Genomic DNA, 20803 nt, shown 5'->3' on the forward strand with positions numbered 1-20803 from the left:
TGAATCTGACATACAAATGAAATATCCCAATCAGCTCCTTCATTTAGAACCGAGGGGCTGAGATTAATAACCACCTTCGCTGTATTCATCTGAATATTTTACCATTTTTCATCCAGTTGCAGAGAAGTGAAGAGAAACCATTGTACAAAGTCCTTTCTCTTCTTTCTGTGATGCAGCAGGCACAAAATATCATCCAGAAATTCATACGTGAGCAGGACTATTTGTTGGGACAAGTTACACAAGTCTGGAGCTGCCCTTACTGAACTGATGAATCATACCGTTGTGATGCACAAAATTCTATTGTCACTCCCGCCACAAAACATTAAATTACATTCCTACTTTTGTAGCTTTTAAAAAACAAACCAGACTCTAATGAATAAATAGAAACATTCACAAGTGAAACAGTGTTTTAATATAATTGTTAAATTACTTAAACAGATTGCAATTTCCATGGGAAATCATAACTGTATCACCTTTTGCAAGAGCCAGAAAAAAGACTGCATACCCCTTGAAATGATCCTGACACAGTCATCAATCACAGTCAGAGATACAGGTAACTGAAAACTGAATTGACAACACAATTGCGCAAGGTGGTCTGCTCAAATGTTAAGAATGCACATTTCAAAGCAGGAGGCAAACCTAAAACAAAATGATCCTATATTGTGCTATTAATTAAAATTTGGAAGTGGTAAATGACGGTAAGAATGAAGGGTGGAAGGTGATGAAGAACAAGCTGCAGTACTGTGTAAATAAAGACCTTTGCAAATCAAATGGCATTTCTTGAAAAGGTTCAAAAATATAGTACAAGGACAGACTTGGCAGTTTTCTAGGAATCCGGCAACTATACTATCCAAGGGTGTGCCCTAGTAGAAAGGGAGGGGATGAAAGGAAAGTGGGATGCTACTGACACTCTAGTCTGAAACAGTTTAATAGCAATATTACACATATCACTGAGACCATGGATTTTACCTTATTTTTTGGTCAAAGGTGACACTAACCCCCGCCCCCTCGCCAATGTCATAATTGCCAGTGCTGGGTAATCATTAGGTAATGGAAATTCTGCCCTGAGAAGAGTGGAAAAAGTATGTGTCAAAATGTTTGAGTCATTTTTGAAATTGCCAAATTCAATATCAAAAGTTTTCCCCTACTGAAATATAAAAATATAGGTTTTTATGCTTTTATACTTTTTAATAAAATATGAAGGGGACCTTGATTTTAAAAGTTGAAAATGTATTTAACTCACTTATACATTTATTAACAGTCCCCCTCTTTTTAAAAAAATAAGTATTGTTCAGGAGAATAGGCCACATCAATATCTTTAGAGAATCAATCAATACGTATGTTTTATTATGGAAAAAAAACTTGCCAAAGTCTTCAAACTGAAATTCATAATATATGAAATGGAATTCAGCTCCCACAATATCAATCCAGAAGAGTAAAATTTCTAGGTAATATTCAGCGGCACTTACTTGTACAGGCAGTTGTTACATAAACTGTAAACATTCTTTCAAAAAGAAATTCTTGATTTGATTGTTGTTCCTCTTATGCTACTGTCCAGAGGCACACTTGAAGTGGCTTCAGGCTTAATACCCTTGGTCAAATAACTTTCAGAATTTTGAATACACAATTTACCTATTGCATTCAGCTCCCTCTGACGTTAGGAATGAGCACAGCTGTTCTCATTCTTCCTATTTCATCTCTGTCTAACTGTAGGTTTTCCTCACTTTATTTCCTCTTTAAAAAATCAAACTTGAGCCCCTGCATTATTATTATTACTTCAGCTTGTTTGCTGGACTGTACAATATTTATTTGAAAACTGCCAAGTCTGCAACTCAGAGATAATGAAAAGAATATCACACAATTCTATAGCTTATGTACACCTCCCAATGTACCTGGCGTCCGATCCAAAGAACTGTGAGCTCAGCAGAAGACTTCACACCCATTGCTGGACTCATGGAGACAAACAGAGCTGCAGGGCAGAAACATCCCATAGCCCTGATCAACCTTCCGACAGTGCTTGAACTCAGCCTGGGTGCTCGTTCCCTTCTTCCTAACTGTGACTATCAGCTTCTGTGTCAAGAGCTGACTGCCTGATAAGGGATTCAGGATTGTGTCAAGGTGCCCCTGCTCTTGTCCTGCCTAACAGTTGACAGGTGCTTTGCTGGGTGCTCAGTTCTGGATATGAGTCTCCTTCAAACAGCTGTTCTGTGAACTTCACTACAACAGAGCTACACATAGATCGCTGTTGCTCCATTGGGGCAACTGTTTAATACACAGAACGTTCAAAATATAGAATTTTGGTGTGTTTCTTAGATCTCATAATCTTCCATATTAAAAAATACAAAAAACTGCACCTCAAAACCAACAACCCTACACATTTCAGAGAAATCTCCCTGTGTTTCTCCATGTGTTTCACGTTGGCAGCTAGTCTTTCATGTGTAAACCAAAATATGCTGAACAGAAGTGAGAAGGCCTCCTCATTTAATAAATATGCTTGAAGCATCATTTCCCCCTCACCTTAAGAACTATTTCTCTCCTTTCGCTTTCAGTATATCAGTTCTGGTAAAAAGAAGGAACCTCCTATCTGTGTAAGGGTAGGGATGGCAAGAGTACATAACAAGGCATCTTTTCCATTAAAAAACCATTACTGGTGATGTCATTAAAAAAGGCCCTTTTTGTAGAGCAATCGTGGGTGGTGTTTTTAATTTCAAAAGTCCACTCAAACAGCTAATAAGAGAACAGTGGCACACTTCAAGGAGTTAACAGCATAGACCAGAAATACTATGGGACTGCACAGCCTTTCCAGAGTAATGCTGTTCCTTTTTGTCCGTTTGTTGCAATGAATCAAACTTTCCTTCAACCAAGTAAAAAACATTGTGTTGCTTCAAATAAATACTTAAATATCTTAAGTCCTGTGTAGCAGCCTCACTGAAGATCTCAAATCCACGTCTTCATTTCGAATTCCATTCAGCAAAAAATCTTTGGTCAATTCATTTACACTCAACCTAGAAAAAATCCACAGCAGTGCTAGGTAACTTCCGAATGGTGTGCCACATAGCCCAAACTGTGTCCCCCCCTCCCCCACTTCTTGCACACACTCCTGCTAGGAAGGCATCATATGAAATACTCAACTGTGCCTTGGTATTAGATTCGCTGCTAAGCAGCAGCAGATTTTTTTTACCAACTCGTTGTATTTAAATCAAACTGAGCCATTCTTGAGTCATTCTTGCCCACTGCTGTTAACTTGCCAGTGGGGGGCCTTCGTTTAGGAAGTAGGTGGTCATTTCTCCTTTACCTTTGACCTTAACAACCCCTCGGCATTCTAGTTGATAGTTGTTGACTGTTAAAACTTGGTACATGTCTGTGGTCACCTGTGGAGTTTTAAAAAGAATGGATCAGAAAAGAGTTGAATAAATTGCAATTGACACAATTCAACACAAGTCTGGTATTCTCAAGCAGCGCTGATGGAAGAAGCACTGTCATTTCACTAAAAATTACTATGATTGCACCCATAAGAAAAAGGGCTGATGACATTAAAAGTGAATTTCAGATCATTTCAGAGAAAGACTCATAGTATTCACACGTCCCCTTGGGCTCCTAAAAGGACAATGGCAAGTCAGAGACATGTGAGTAAGGAGAAGGAATAGGTGAATCTATCAATTTTGGTTTCTCTCAGTATCTTGTTTTTCAGCTTTGACAATGCCAATCACCTGTTGTAGAGGACAAGAGACTGGATCAAGTTTCCCATTCTCTTCCCACCCTGTGAGCATGATCCATGTTAGCTTGAAATTGGGCCATCTCTCTCAAAGAGATAATAAACAGTGTGGACTATAACTGCGTGAATAACGTACTAGGTGGCTAAGTGTTCAAAGCACAGTATCACATAGGTATGTATCTCTGGATCAGAGCAAGGTGAATTATCCCATCTTCTGGTTATTGCTCAGCAAGAACAACATGAAAATACTCGGGGGGGGGGTTTACAAAAGAAGAAACAGATGCAGAGGTTCACAAGGAGCTCTGTTCTGGACTCCATATTACATGATAACATAGATTCCTTCATATTTCACCCCCTACCCCCAACACAGAGATGAATCACTAAGCTGGATAAAACATGAAATATGTAAAGTAAGAAAGGAGGACAAGTTACATGGATCTGAAGTGACTTCATGTGTCAGCTGCCATATTTTGTATGCTTGGTTAAAAGTTTTTGCTTGGGGTGGTAAATATCTACCCCCAAGTAGAATACATAAAATGTACATATAGATTACTTCTCACTTCTACTAGTGGCTTGTGTAAATACTCATAAGAGAGAAAAAAAGTTTTAGGGAGGAGGAGAGGTGCCAAGAAGACTCACCTGAATCCTGTCGGGCACTCCTGTGCTGTCCATTCGGCTGGCTACATTCACAGTATTCCCCCAAATATCATACTGGGGCTTACGTGCGCCTATGACCCCAGCTACTACTGGGCCAATATTGAGCCCTAGCAAAGAAATAGTATGGAATTAGACATGAGTGTATAAAGTACATCTTATAAGTTATCACTACCAGATCACATATGCAGGAGAACTGCAACTATCTGATTCCTCCCCAGGCATAAATTGACCATAGCTAATTTTTGAATGGCCAACCTTTTGAGGGCTATATGACAAAACGTGCCATGATTCTATGATCAGGTATTATTATAAATGAACAAAGTTTTAAAGCAGACTCCATATGGTGGCTGTAATGTGTGTAGCACTTCTAAGACTTTGAAACATTACCAGTTGAGAGTGAGGTAAATTCATCCAGTGCTACCTACCCTGGTCTTTGAAATCTGTGATATCAAAGATTTGTGGGCTTTGAAATTTGTGATATCTGCATATAAATATCCTACACTGATGATTTCTCTGCCTGTTGTAGCAATTGCAATGCACCACGCTAGATGCTGTAGGATTTTTATTGCATTTTTATTGCATATATATATAATTTTATTGTATTACAATTTGAATTCCATAGAAGTCATACAGCAAGTGTTCTTCACAGGCACACCTCAGACAATCTGAATGAAGCTTGGGGACCACAGTTTGGGAACCCCTGTCCTACACTATCTAACTGCTTCTCAGAAAACTCACTAGAGCTTATTTTTTACTTGATATCAGTATACTGTATCTTGATATCCAGAATTATGAAGATGAGTAACAGTGCGCCAAGAACACTCATGCTCTACACTCAAAATAAATGATCTATAAAAAATGTTATAAAATGTGCTTCTTTGGCAGACGTTCTCAATTTACACATTACATTCTAAGCTTAGTTGGTCTGTGGAGAGTGGAGCATACCTGGAGTAAGAAGCCTCACTCCAGACATCCTTGTGAATCAACTGACTGAACCTGAGGCATTCCCAGTGAAAGAGATAAAAATGTAGCATATAAGAAGAGACTTGCTGGATCAGGCCCAAAGGCCCATGTAGTCCAGCATACTGTTCTCACAGTGGCCAGCTTCAAAAAAGGGGCCTGAATGCAAGATGGCTGGCCTTGTCGGTTTTGACTGAGTGGAAGGAAGTACGGGTGCTCGACTCAGTTCATCCCAAACAATGGTGATGGCTCTAGGAATCCAGTAAGAATGAAGGAACCCAGTGTCAAGCACCTGCATGCATGCGGATTGGCCTTACAGGATCAGGTTGAAAGAGCTCTTGCTCTGCCTCCACTTCAAGTGTGTGTGCATTTATCCATTTCAGATTCAAATAGGAAAAACAGTTTTCCAGTGTTCTACACAACAAAACAGTTCTAACAGCCATGTCCTTTCTAAAGCACTAATGTGGGCAGAAAGTTAATTTTGTTTGGCTTTAGATCTTCCCATGTTCAATTGGCTACTAACCTCCAGTTGGGAATGTTATGTAATGGGGTCAAATTTCTGCAGGAAACACAACCAACACTGCAGATCAAGAATACTCCATTAAGTGCTAATTTAATTCAGTAGAGGCAGCACCAATTAACACGTGGCATTTGCACTTTTAACCACAGAGGAAATACTCCAGAAGCATAACACCATAACACCGTAACAAAGGCATTTACCTATTTTCATCTGGAAGTTGTTGAACGAATGCTCATTGATGTATTTCATTTGATCCATTAACCTCATTGCAAAGTCAGCCAGGGCCTTGATGTGTGACTTGCCCACTTTGTCATAGGTGGAATCATTGAGGCCTGAAGCAGCCATATATGTGCTGCCTATAGTTTTGATCTTTTCCAGCTGTCGGAACTGGTCTTCGCTTATAATCTGCAGAGGCAACAAAGGAACGAAGTTATTGAAAAGGACACGTGTAAATCAATATACACTGTTTGAGTGATCTGTATAAGACCCAGATATGATCATGCACACTGTAGCTTGCATAACACATGTTCTAATGTGCTTCCCATATGAAAAGAAAGTTCATGAACTGTTTTGATCCTGCACATAGACATGATGGTGTCTTAGACCCTATTTTTGCTTCTTCAAATTGATAAGGAAAGAAAAATAAGATTTGCACTAGGATGTCAGGTCATGGGATGCAATGCCCTTTCAGTTTGGATCTACATCACGTCCTGGCATGAGTGTATCAGTACTTGCTGTCAGGTAACTGAGTTAGGACCATTTGCACTTTTAATCATAGCTTTCTGAGTAATAAAAGCAACAGTGGCCAGTGCCACTGTAACTGGTAATCATAGAGGAGGTAGAACTTTCCTAGGAGCCTCTGCACAAGCATGAGACCATTTCAGCTGACCTGGACAAATTATTGTTTCGACTGCTGCACTTACACAGATCCATGGGAGCAGAGCATGAGGTGATTAAAACAGCTGTTGACCAGGAAATTAAGTCAAAAGACCAGGATACCAAGAACTAGGAAACTAGATCTATGAGCTGAGGAAGGCTTGCAAGCCAGGTAGCTTTCTGGGTCCTACCCATAGCCATGGATGAAGAGTCTATTTAGGAGTGTATTGCAAAGGCTCAGCAGCACCTTTCAGTATATAGTACTTCTAGGAAAGAAAAGTGTAGTACTGTATTTCTATTGATACCTCTGGCATATAAAAGAAATCTAGCACAGAAAACACAAGTGTCAGAGACGACTGGTGTTGTGTGCATCAGGACAATACAAAAGGGTCAGTCATAGATTCACAGCATTGTAGAGTTGGAAGGGACTCCAAAGGCCATCTGGTCCAACCCCCTGCAATGCAGGAATCAGTTAAGCATGAACTAGACCACACTGAGGTTTAACTCTTTTTTTAAAAAAAAGAAAACTTGCTCACCTCATCAAAGTCAGCAATGATTTCATTGAGAAGCCTCAAGCATTCCACTCCTTCATTGTTGGCCTCTAACTCTACATAGAATTCTGAGAAGTTGCTGATGGAAGCAAACATGACAGCCACACACTCGCATGACTGGTAATACAGCTCATCATTCCTCCGTTCCTGTGCAAGGAAGTGGGCTGCCACATCCTTTGGCAAGATGTTATGGAGAAGGCGTCTGTTGTAGGCCTGCAATTCCTCCATTTCCTCCTTTTCTTCAGTAGCCTGAAAAGGGGGAGAGGAGGAGAGAGAAAAAGATGCAGCCTGCAACTCAGGTTCATTTATGTGGCAAATGGACTGGAAGCATAAACAGTGGACACACAACTTTTGCGTGTTTAGCTTGAGCGGTTGCAGCTCTATGGACTTGACTGGAAAAAAGGGGCAAGGGGAGATACCATAAGGGGGTGGGAGAGCAGGGGGGAAATGTCAGCAATCACACCCGCCATTGCATTAACCCTGGTGCAAGGTGTAGTGGCCTTGAGAGTATGTGTGCAGCTTTTGGAGACAGAGCAGAGGTGGCTGGATAGACTTTAATTGTTTTTAAAGGGTTGTTTTGACTATGCAATTTTGGCTTTGTTTGCTATCCCTGGAAAATAACTCTTGCGTAAGTTGTGCATCTATTGTATAAGGCTGTGGTTCCCAACATGGGGCACATGCCCCACAGGGGGGCAATTTGATTTTTAAGATTTTTAAGGAAGCCTAAAAGGCCATTAACTGTTAATAATTCGAGAATGAGTTATTAACAGTTAATGGCGTTTTAGGCTTCCTCCTCATGAATAGGAGTTCACTTTTTGAACAATACCGTAATTATATGTCATGGGGGAGGGCATCAGGATTTTAGAGTTGCTTAGGGGGGCAATTTAATTTGGGGGGGGGTAATTCAAGAATGGGTTATTAACAGTTAATGGTCTTTTAGGCTTCCTCCTCATGAATAGGAGTTCACTTTTTGAACAATACCATAATTATATGTCATGGGGGAGGGCATCAGGATTTTAGAGTTGCTTAGGTGGTGCATGGCCAAGAAGAAGCTGGGAACCACTGGTATAAGGTCTAAGATGTAACCCATCAATACATGCTAGCAACAGAATGTGATTTTGCGCACACTAAGGGTGCCTCCGTCCAAACTATATGCATGGGATGGATACACACATGCATGGACAGTATTCTTTACAATACAATATAAAACAAAACTAAGAGCACAATCCTTGTGATCCTCAGCTAAAATTGATACCATAGGAGTTTCCTTTGTGCCAGTGCTTCTAGCTCGATATAATTTATGAGCACAGTACGATAACGCATTAACAGCGTGAATAGCAACTGTTTGCTGATTATAAATGGCATTTTAAAATTACACTCAAAAACACACACCTGAAGCTTCCAGAGGAAATCAAGTCTTGCTGTGGATTCCACTTGCTGCGCATGAAGATACACCGCCAAGACAAAAACAGTGATAACTACGGGAGTCACAATCTTCAAGGCCACCCTGGACACACTTGGAGGACTATGCAGGAAAAGAAAATATATAAATCTCTGGATGTTCTAGGATGCCAGTTGCTAAACTGGAGGAGTACGTACAATTCAAAGCAAGCAATTTCTTGACCTCTTTGTGTAGCAACAGGCTGAGCAAGGGGTGGGCTCTAGCTGCTGACCAATAAAATCCACTGACTATTTTATTCTGTGCAACTCTGAATCATTTAGTTTTTGCTTTTGATGCAGCGTGAACAGCAAAGTCCAGGTGGCCATCTTTTACTTTGCACGAGGCTGCCCCAGCAATCTTTTTTGTGTGCTTCAATGGCTCTAGAAGTGAGGCACACTGTATCAAAACTGCCTCTTAGGCAAGGAAGGGAAACAAAGGGCCACAGCAGAGTCAATGCATTCCATTACTAAATCATAGGGGATTTGTGAGAGACCACTAGATTCTATTCTTTTCTCACACTCTCCCTGCCTTTATGAGGTCAAATTTTTCCTACCCTTGAATACAACGAAGGCTAGGTAGCAGTGCTACTAACTGTGGTTGACGTTAATTTGCATTTAAAGTTTGTTTCAAATTCAAACTCTGGCAAGCATTCAAAATGGTTAACAGTGCTTCAGACAGCAAGGGAGGGGACTTGTGTTTGAGAAGAGAGGGGTGTGCCCATCCCATATCCCTTAAGCACCATTAAAGGATGAGCCACATTATGTCTGCAACAACCCAAACCCACCAATGGCTGAATCCACTTAATATTTTTTAAAGCAACCTCAGGCTACCTGCCCCCTCAGTAACTCACCATGTTCCATTCTCAGTCCCATTGGAAAATACTCTGAAATAGCAAGAGATAGGTTTTAGACAATGTACATAGATTGCTATGCTATATTTATAAATCACTGACGCCATTGCTTTCTTCCCAATTCCACATTTAGTGCCTTCCCGCTGTGGGTTAAACCATAGCGCCTAGGATTTGCCAATCAGAAGGTTGGTGGTTCGAATCCCCGTGATGGGGTGAGCTCCTGTTGCTCAATCCCTGCTCCTGCCAACTTAGCAGTCCGAAAGCACGTCAAAGTGCAAGTAGATAAATAGGTACCGCTCTGGCGGGAAGGTAAACAGCGTTTCTGTGCGCTGCTCTGGTTCACCAGAAGCGGATTAGTCATGCTGGCCACATGACCCGGAAGCTGTACGCCAGCTCCCTCGGCCAATAAAGCGAGATGAGCGCCGCAACCCCAGAGTCGGTCACGACTGGACCTAATGGTCAGGGGTCCCTTTACCTTTACTTTTATACCGCTAGGAGTATAAGCAATGAGCCAGGAACACCCTGGTTCAGAGCTCAGATTGCCTTATCAAGCAATCATCTTCTAAAGAATACTGAAATAATATATGTGAAGAAGTCTGAACACTAATGAGATATGATATAAAAATTTTCCTCCTCCTCATTACTATTATGATTATGCTGTTTCCCTTATTTGTTGCACAAGCTGCCTTTTTAATTTTTCAGTATTCTTCCCAGCTGGCAAGGAACTGCTGACTTTGGATTAAAATCAAGGTGTACATTTCACTGCTCCAATGCTATCCAAACAAAAGTGCCTCTCTAATACTTCAGCCAGTTCAAAGGTCCATGTCTCTTCTGGATCACTTGCCTGATGTTAATCAAATGAACATGTGTGCAAAGTACTCCATTTAAATTACAGGGAAGTTGTTTTATATGTCTCTGTGTTCATTGTTCTGAAATGCATGATGGATTGCAGCAACAGGAGGGATCCCTAATGCCCCTTGTGACACTAGAATCAAAGCCTCAAAGCATTCACTTTATTGCAGGTCCTGCTGCAATTTCAATGGAACATGTTTCCAAACATGGTTAAGATCACCATTCTTTTTTAAAAAGTTCTTACACCTACACAGAGTTCCACGGAATCCAGGGTGCCACATATTTTAAAATAAAGACATTTAGGATTGAGTGTAATAATCAACTGCTCCACAAAATCAGTGCTACTATTTTTCACTTTGAACACTATGTGGAGCCATAACCACTTCCTAAAATTTTCTTCTACTTTCCTTTCGCTACAATGAAAGAGGATCGCTTTTTGACTTTGAGCTTGATTATCGTTGAAGTGAGGAGTCAAGGAAAGTTGGCACATTAGATAGGATGTTATAAAACAAAGCTGCCTGGACAAGTTAGGGAATGAATTCCTAAGAATTCATTCCCTAACTTGAATTAGGGGATTCAAGTGCAGGGAATTCTGCACTTAGGGAATTCTGCAGTGAGACTGCAGAAAAGAGGAGATAAAACGTGATAAGTTGGAATCTGCCCCCACAAAGCTGGATTCTACCCTTTGTTTGCAAATTTACTGTCTCATTCTAGATGGTACTGGAGAAGCAGGGAGTGCCTTGAAATCTAGTTCCTTCATATTTATTCACTGAACATTTTTTTCTTGTATTTTGTCAGAATTTTTTATCCAAGTCGTATCACCAGATCACTCCAGCAGAACCAGATACTTTATAATCCAATTAACATAGCTCCTGTTCCAGTTCTTCTGCCCTTTCGTTTTAAATTTATTTTTTATTTTGTTCAGTTTATGAGTCACCTAACAAAGTATTCTCTAGAAAAGAAACAAAGTAAAAACAGACCATAAAATCCGACAGTGACAATTCAAAAACTGCTTTTCCACGTTAACTCTGTTATATCTATCTTACTTACTGACTCACTGAGTCAGTAGAACTTGCTTAAAAGCAGCTGTCGTCTTCCAGCTGAAATTCAGACCCCACATGGCTGCTGCAGGAAGGCCTGGCGCCAGCAGTTAGCCTAGCTGGGCACTGGTTGATGGCCCCAGGGCTTCGAAAGGCCCATCATGGGTCTTAACATGAGATCCAGGCGGATATATGCAGACACTTCTTGGGGACCAACTTGGCTCCCATCCATGGTAACTGCATAGCCTGCTGCCTCTCTTGAACTCTGAGAAAGGTGACCTGGAAAATGCCAGTGCTGTTGCTGCAGTTTGCTAAAAAAGGCCTTTCAAATTTAGATTAAAAAAAAAATTCTAAAAAAAAAAAAAGTTTTCCTAGATGCCATGGCAAACCACAGCAGCAGCACAATCAGCTTACCCAGAATTCCTGGCTCTCAAGGACTCTTCTTCATCCCAAGGTGGCGAGAAGCTACCACTGAATTAGCCACTACAGTCATACCTTGGAAGTTGAATGGAATCCATTAGACTTCCAAAACGTTTGGAAACCAAGGCACGGCTTCTGATTGCAATTCGAAGCCCCGTCGGAGGTTTGGCTTCCAAAAATAATTCATAAACCAGAACACTCACTTTCAGGTTTGTGGTGTTTGGGAGCCGAAACGTTCGAGAACCAAGCTGTTCGAAAACAAAGGTATGACTGTATTGTGTGTTTTTAAGGAAGAGGAGGAAAGGGACTGGCGGCATAGCTGCTGCCACAAGGAGGAGGATGAGAGCTCTAGGAGCTCCAGTGTGACAGGAACAGGGGCCTCAGATGGACTATGCTGAGGGCCCCCTGAAGTTTGACACCAGGCCTGTTTGCATGGTTGCAATTCATTTTGGCTGGCAGGAGCACTCTAAGTTTTACCACCAGCCTTTTCTTGTCTTATGTTTTCGGTAAATTTGTATAGGGGTGTGAGAAAAGAAGCATCTGTGCATCTTGCTAATTAGTGTGCATGTCATATACAGAATAATTAGATGGATCAGACAGATGCCCAGTTAATTTAATATAGGATAATATTCCCTGCATCTGGAAGAGATCTGCACCTAGACTGTGGCGGCTGCATATGTACTAAATACTTCCCATGAGCCGTAAGTGGTTCACCACACAGTAAGACTAACAATAAATGGAGCTTTCAGAGCAAGCAAAGCTAATTTAATGAGTGGTAAGACTGCAGCTCCTAAATTTATTTCTGGGAAAAAGATGCTTATTTACTCCACCTTTTTACTGACATCTTGATTGTGAGGTGATGCAAATAATTGCTTTTAAGTGCACTAATTCAGTCTGCTCCTGGCTTATCAAAATTCCATGCAGTATAAAATGCCTAAAGGATGTTTTGTTTTGAGATTATCCCTTCAAATGACTGCCCCTAATTTGCTATCAATTTTCTTTTTTATATGAAGGGCAGAAATCACACCTGAGTGGATTAATCAGAATTAAGCAATCCAAAATGGAGAAGGGCACAGCTGTGGTTCAACCAGAATGGCCTTTTTTTCTTTCTTTCTTGTGTTGTTTTATTAGCTTAAGAAAAGATCTCATCCAATTGGTTGTTTGGTATGTTTTAAGGGAATTAAGGAAATCATAAGGCATACAAATAATGCCAATAAAAGTAGTGTTGCTTATTAGTGAACAAGCCAAAGTCCTACAATGAAAAATGTTTAATGAGTAAATATGTTTAAAAAGGAAGATATGTGTTAGCATTCAACACAACTAAGGCACTAGCCTCCTACTTGATGCAAAATATACATGTTTGGCCCTTATCTGAGAGCGCAACAGTCATGCAGATTATGACATTCAAATTGTAGATACCAGCAAAATAGAACCAAGAGCAAGAACTAATAGAGGGTTCTCAAATGACTTCCAGTGTTATCTCACTTGTTGATGCTGCACACTCTTTCTGTTTACATAAAATTGTTTTCATGGACTCATTGACTTGGTTTTCCCAAGCAGCAAATGATGCGGTGAACCTGTTTCTGGACTATTCCACTCTAGACCCTGGGTAGGGGCCTCACATGACTGAATGCCCCTCCCATAAAACAATAAAACCGTTCACATAAAAAACTGGCTAGGCAAAAACCCTTGACTTCTTAAACTCCTATGTGCAAGTTTTACTTTTTTAAACGAAAGTGTGTTCAGTCATGTGAGAACCTACTGGTACTCCGAAATGGTATAGTCCAGAAACAGTCTACTTCCTCACCTGCTTTACTAAAACTTGAACTTGGTGACCTTTCTCTAGGTTTATATATATAAAAACAACTTACAAAGGTTTAAGGGTAACTTACATGGCATTGGCTGTGACCAGAAGATCTGCATTATCGAAGAGGGTAAGCCCTGGCACTTCCACAATAAGGACATATGTAAATTCAATAATCAACATCAAAATGAGTTTCCCAATGCAACTGATCTGAAGGAACACAGAGCAGGCCAGGAGGCTCAGTAAGACACTGTAGGTAAAATACTGCGAGAGGAGGGATTGGGAAGCGGAAAAGGAGAAAAAAAATGGAGTGGAGGGAGGAAGAGAGAACAAACGGGAGTCAAATCAGTAAAGGACAGCAAACATCAATTAAGCAGTGCTGCAAGAATGAGGTTACACATCAACTTATTTTAATTATTCTTCTTTTGCTATGTCACATGTCAATTAATATAAGGTTCTGAACAACTTTGGTTGAGGGTACCTTAGGTCCAGCGTGCCACTGAACATCCTTCAATGGATCCTTATACTGGGACTGGCACATTTGTCTAGCTGGGCTTCCAGCAGGCCCACACAATGCCTGACCCACCAAGCCTCAGCAGCAGTTAAGTCCTCTGGCAGTTAAAAGTCATAGAATCATAGAGTTGGAAGAGACCACAAGGGCCATCGAGTCCAACCCCCTGCCAAGCAGGAAACATCATCAGAGCACTCCTGACATATGGTTGTCAAGCCTCTGCTTAAAGACCTCCAAAGAAGGAGACTCCACCACACTCCTTGGCAGCAAATTCCACTGTCGAACAGCTCTTACTGTCAGGAAGTTCTTCCTAATGTTTAGGTGGAATCTTCTTTCTTGTAGTTTGGATCCATTGCTCCGTGTCCGCTTCTCTGGAGCAGCAGAAAACAACCTTTCTCCCTCCTCTATGTGACATCCTTTTATATATTTGAACATGGCTATCATATCACCCCTTAACCTCCTCTTCTCCAGGCTAAACATGCCCAGCTCCCTTAGCCGTTCCTCATAAGGCATCGTTTCCAGGCCTTTGACCATTTTGTTGTTTTTTAAAAAAATGATATTTATTAAGAATTTTAAGATTACAGAAAAGATAAAAAGAAAAAAAGGAAAAAAACAAGGAAAAAACAAACAACAATCAAACAATACAAGTCGATAGAAATCAAAAGCAAAAAGCAAAAAACAAAACACATAACAAATCAATCAAAATAAAAAAACAAGAATAAACCACAAAAGTTTAAAAACAGTTCCAGTGTTCCCAGATCCTTAACTGTCATTACCTTATTTCATCGACCTCCTCACCCCTCCCTTTTTTGTATTCTAGTTATTATCACAGCAAATCCTTCCCATTTTTCATAATATTCTGTCATTAAATTACCTTAATCTATTTTAACCTTATCTTGCTATAAAAAACCCTAAAACTTGAAACTTGAGTCTTATCTATACCAATTTCTCATAACCATAACATATTCTTGCATAGTTCTTTTTAACATTTCTGCTAAAGCCAAATAATTTCGTTCCAACATTTTTCTAATACTCATTAATTTTAGAAAACATTCCTCAATAAAATTTTTGAAACTTTCTCCAATCTTCTCCAACGTCTCTTCCTCCTGGTCTCGGGTTTTGTCAGTCCTTTCTACCCCATCCATCTAGTTCATTAACCTGGTAACCTTATGTCCGAGGCCCTTAAGTCTCTTCCATGTCCCTTCCGCAGATCTTCTTCATATTTATACCTGTACTTTACTTTGTCTTCTGCTCCTTTCACTTGTGGAGACTCCAGCTTGACAGTATTTTTGTCCCTTCTCGACAGATCAGCCCCTTTTCCATAGTCCACACTAAACTCCATGTGGTATTTAAAAACATGTTTCAAAGTCCCTCCAAAATTGAGGACCCCCACAACTCCAAACTCCTCCCGGCCCAACGCCAGACTTGAAAAGTCAAAACATCCCTGCATAGGGGGGGTCTATCCAGCCCCCCATCTCCAAACCAATCAAGACTCTATCTCTCCAAATCTGGCTTTTTCCAGGTTCATTCGTCAGGTCCAACCACTCATGTTCCTTCTGGGCCACGGTTTCCTCCATCTCTGCCTCCCGGGGTCCAGCCACAACCTCCTCCTTCATCTGATCTGTCAGAGCACACTCCTGAATTGATTCCTGAGTGGGTTCTATATAGGTACCCACTACCTGTTCAAAATTTCTGATCGCAACAGTCATCAAATCCGTCTTCTCATGTAACTGTTCCAATAAAGCACTTGTTTTGCAGAAAACACGCACCAGAGCCTCTGAGTACATTGTTATACAAGGTCAGAAGTCTATTCCCACGGTCTTAATCTGTTGCAGCTGCGAAGCTCCCCAGTTCAAGTTTAATAACAATTTCACAAGCTCCCTCTAGGGGAAGAACTTCTATTTGTATCCAACTCTTTTTCTTTTTTTTTTAAAGCAGATCTAACAACAAAGTTTCCTTTTTCAGATATTTTGTCAATATTTGTTCCTTTAAAGTGCGAAAGAGGACAATGGAATCACTATGTTTCTCTTCTTTTAACTATCTGTCAAAAACATTTGTCTATAGTCAATGAACTTCCCAAAAACGTCTGTCCTGACACCCCGCTCCCAGGTTCAAGACGGTGGAAAATTACTTTTCTTACACTCTCTTCTGCAGGTTTAAACAATCCGGAAAAAAACCCCTCTTCTCCTGCTTCCGAAGGGGGTTCAGTAATTTTAGATGATGAAAGTTGATCCTTTACAAACGATTTTCTATACTCTAGTTTGCCATGTCTTTGCTTTAATCTATCTACAAGGAACGGAAGGCTGACTTCCTGTTTATACCTTCCCGTTTCAGTGCCAAATTAAGAGGAATTTCTTAATCCAATTTTCCGTTCTACTCACAGATCGTTGTTTAAAGTCCAATTGTCCAAATTTGATCTGCTCACGGGTAGTTGTTTTTGTAGCCAAATTGTCGCAGGAAAAGGGTAGCGCTCTCCGGCAACGGCTGTGCGGCTTCGCTCCACGGAAGAAGCAGCTGACTCTCAGCACCGCGCCACAAACCCCTCTTCGCTCCGGAGCCCGTAATTGAGTTCCTTTGCGAATTGGGGGAGCGCACAAGGTGCCCGCCGAGTCCCATGGTCACAGGCTTCATCCGCCTGTGATTTTTTAAAGGGTCCCCGCTTCGCCGTAGTGGAACAGACCCGTTTCCCGTGGAGCCAGTCCCTCCGGATCAGAGGGAATCCGCCATTATTGATGGCGCCACCCCGGAAGTCCAGGCCTTTGACCATTTTGGTTGCCCTCCTCTGGACACGTTCCAGTTTGTCAGTGTCCTTCTTGAACTGTGGTGCCCAGAACTGGACACAGTACTCCAGGTGAGGTCTGACCAGAGCAGAATACAGTGGCACTATTACTTCCCTTGATCTAGATACTATACTCCTATTGATGCAGCCCAGAATTGCATTGGCTTTTTTAGCTGCCGTGTCACACAGTTGGCTCATGTCAAGTTTGTGGTCAACCAAGACTCCTAGATCCTTTTCACATGTACTGCTCTCAAGCCAAGTGTCCCCCATCTTGTATTTGTGCCTCTCATTTTTTTTGCCCAAGTGCAATACTTTACATTTCTCCCTGTTAAAATTCATCTTGTTTGTTTTGGCCCAGTTCTCTAATCTGTCAAGGTCGTTTTGAAGTGTGATCCTGTCCTCTGGGGTGTTAGCCACCCCTCCCAGTTTGGTGTCATCTGCAAATTTGATCAGGATGCCCTTGAGTCCATCATCCAAGTCGTTGATAAAGATGTTGAATAAGACCGGGCCCAAGACAGAACCCTGTGGCACCCCACTAGTCACTCTTCTCCAGGATGAAGAGGAACCATTGATGAGCACCCTTTGGGTTCGGTCAGTCAGCCAGTTACAAATCCACTGAGTGGTAGCATAGTCAAGACCGCATTTTACCAGCTTCTTTACAAGAATATCATGGGGCACCTTGTCAAATGCCTTGCTGAAATCAAGGTAGGCTACATCCACTGCGTTCCCTTCATCTACCAGGCTTGTAATTCTGTCAAAAAACGAGATCAGATTAGTCTGACATGACTTATTTTTCAGAAATCCATGCTGACTATTGGTGATCACAGCATTCCTTTCTAGGTGCTCACAGACTGTTTGATTAATGATCTGCTCCAGAATCTTCCCTGGTATTGATGTCAGTCTGACTGGGCGGTAATTATTTGGATCCTCTCTTTTCCCCTTTTTGAAAATAGGGACAACATTTGCCCTCCTCCAGTCTGCCGGGACTTCGCCTGTTCTCCAGGAATTCTCAAAGATGACTGCCAGTGGTTCTGAGATCACATCTGCCAGTTCTTTTAATACTCTTGGATGCAGTTCATCTGGCCCTGGAAACTTGAATACATCTAAACTAGCCAAGTATTCTTGTACTATCTCCTTAGTTATTCTGGGCTGTGTTTCCTCTGCTGAATCATTTGCTCCAAATTCTTCAGGTCGGGCATTGTTTTCTTTATCGGAGAAGACTGAGGCAAAGAAGGCATTGAGGAGTTCAGCCCTTTCTGTGTCCCCTGTTTGCATTTCACCATCTTCTCCTCTGAGTGACCCCACTGTTTCTTTGTTCTTCCTTTTGCTACGAACATACCCATAAAAGCCTTTTTTGTTGCTTTTAACCTCTTTAGCAAGCCTGAGTTCATTCTGTGCTTTAGCTTTTCTGACTTTGTGTCTACACGTGCTGGCTATTTGTTTGAATTCCTCTTTGGTGGTTTCCCCCCTTTTCCATTTTTTGTACACATCCTTTTTTAATCTTAACTCAGTTAAAAGTTCTTTAGATAGCCACCCTGGCTTCTTTAGGCACCTTCCATGTTTCCATCTCATTGGTATTGCCTGAAGTTGTGCTTTTACTATCTCCCTCTTAACAAACTCCCAGCCATCATGAGCTCCCTTTCCTTTTAGTATTACTGTCCATAGGATCTCACCACTAACCAGGTCATCAACATTGGTTAGGACCAGATCTAAAATGGCTGTTCCTCTTGTTGCTTCTCCCACTTTCTGGACAATGAAGTTGTCTGCAAGGCCAGTGAGGAATCTGTTTGACCTTATGCTCTTGGCTGAGTTTGACATCCAACAAATATCCGGGTAATTGAAGTCCTCCATTACTACTATAAAGTCCACCTTTTATTCTGTAAGATGTGTGCATGCAAGCCTATTTGAATGTACACACATCATATATGCATACGTGTTTAATGCATCTTTGTTTTCATTAACTTGTAATTTTGTGTGACAGCTGTCAGCTGCTCCAAAGTCAATTCTACGTAAGATGCATAATGAAGGTGGCATTGCGAACTCATAGAAACCACCTCAGATCAAGACTTATATTTTTCAAATGCCACTCCCTGATCCCAGTTTTTAAAAGTTTGTTTAGGTATTTAATTATAAAGGAGCGCATCAGAACAGTGTGATTCTTTACATGTCTACTCAGAAGCAAGTGTCATTGACCTCAGTGGGACCAACCCCCAAGGTAAGTGTGTATAAAACTGCAGCTACATTAAACCTGGTGTGTAGCAGCATTGAATAATAACACTATCCCACCTATCGTCTGGAGTGGTAAAGCTGAGAATTCAGTGTAGAATTGGTTTGACACATTATCAGTGGCAAAAGAATATTGTATGCAAAAGGCCCTAGGTCTGAAACCTGTAATCTCTCATTTAAAGGATCCTAAGTAGCTGGGCTAAGGGATGCGGGTGGCGCTGTGGGTTAAACCACAGAGCCTAGGACTTGCCGATCAGAAGGTCAGCGGTTCAAATCCTTGCGACGGGGTGAGCTCCCGTTGCTCGGTCCCAGCTCCTGTGAACCTAGCAGTTCGAAAGCACATGAAAGTGCAAGTAGATAAATAGGTACCGCTCCGGCGGGAAGGTAAATGGCGTTTCCGTGCGCTGCTCTAGTTCACCAGAAGCGGCTTAGTCATGCTGGCCACATGACCCGGAAGCTGTCTGCGGACAAACGCCTGCTCCCTCGGCCTATAGAGCAAGATGAGTGCTGCAACCCCAGAGTCGTCCGCTACTGCACCTAATGGTCAGGGGTCCCTTTACCCGTTACCTTTAAGTAGCTGGGCTAGAAAGAACCTCTACCTGGAAAAAGTTCTCTACCTGAAGACAATGGAGAGGAGCTGAAAACAGCTGAAACAGATAACAGTGGGCTAAGTCTTTAACTGTCTCATTCAGAATAAAACAGGGCCACTTATAGTTTGTACGAATTTTAAAACTTAAACACACCCACCTCTGGGAAATTGCAGCTTGGCTGGGAGCTGGCACATAATCCTTGTACTGTCCCCAGGCTGTAATTGGAGGGAGAGTAGCTAATATGGCACATGTTCACCTCACGTGGGGTGATGTTATACTCTGCAGCCACACAATCACGGAGATCCACAGTGCTGCAAGTGAACTGGCAGAAAGGAAGAGATTAACAAAAAGAAAGGCAAGGAAAAGAGAAAACAGCTAACTACAATGGAAAGTACTCAGGGCAGAGATGCATTAAAAGATGCTTCTCTGCACAATGGCAAAGTGGTCCAGCACAGATGGCTCTTGGGCCTGACAATATAAACCACCAGTTAAATAGTGGCGGCTGTAATGACAGCTTAGCAGGTATGCAAAACATCATCTACCTTTTCCCACATCCCAAGTATCGTCTAACCCATCTAATTAATATACCATGAAACTGGCACTGGGAATTTCCAGAAAGTGCTCCATTTGCAGGTGAAACAATTAGCGTTGCTTTGATCCTGTCTATTTTAAAGACATAATATTGGCCAACGCACTGGAGACATTAAGTTGTAACCATGACTGGTTAGAAGGATTAGGAAAATTACTGAGCCCACGCCTACTTTTATTTTATTGGTCACACATACACAAGGAGCTAAGCTTTCTGTTGTACCCTACAGCTTCTGGGCACTGATAGGTCAGTGATGCTAAATAAAAGTAACAACCAGTGTAACATACCATGTTGGCAAAGGCTGAGAGGAAAACCAATACAATGCTAAAGACCCCAACTATGGTGTTGTTGGTCCTGGACTGAACAATCTTCCTTGAGAGAGTCTGGAGTGGAGCTGGAAAAAGCTGGTCAAAAAAGAGAAA

General features: G+C 41.5%; 1 protein-coding gene across 6 annotated transcripts in view; it reads right to left on the bottom strand.

Moving 5' to 3' along the window:
- ADCY5 (adenylate cyclase 5) overlaps window positions 1-20803 on the bottom strand; it is a 190674-nt gene that overhangs the window by 1145 nt on the left and 168726 nt on the right. For 4 of the 6 annotated variants that reach the window (XM_081005709.1, XM_081005708.1, XM_081005712.1 and 1 more), the window contains 9 exons: window positions 20669-20785; window positions 19950-20114; window positions 13775-13950; window positions 9571-9603; window positions 8672-8804; window positions 7265-7528; window positions 6053-6257; window positions 4355-4479; window positions 3296-3371 (listed from right to left, as the gene is read on the bottom strand). In XM_081005709.1, coding sequence (XP_080861835.1) covers window positions 3296-3371; window positions 4355-4479; window positions 6053-6257; window positions 7265-7528; window positions 8672-8804; window positions 9571-9603; window positions 13775-13950; window positions 19950-20114; window positions 20669-20785 — 1294 coding nt within the window. Of the gene's footprint in view, window positions 1-389; window positions 3372-4354; window positions 4480-6052; window positions 6258-7264; window positions 7529-8671; window positions 8805-9570; window positions 9604-13774; window positions 13951-19949; window positions 20115-20668; window positions 20786-20803 lie in introns of those variants that run through there. The other 2 variants (XM_081005713.1, XM_081005711.1) reach the window with 2 other exon arrangements.

The sequence above is a fragment of the Podarcis pityusensis genome (assembly GCF_964106645.2).
Source record: "Podarcis pityusensis genome assembly, chromosome: 1".
Classification (NCBI taxonomy): domain Eukaryota; kingdom Metazoa; phylum Chordata; class Lepidosauria; order Squamata; family Lacertidae; genus Podarcis; species Podarcis pityusensis.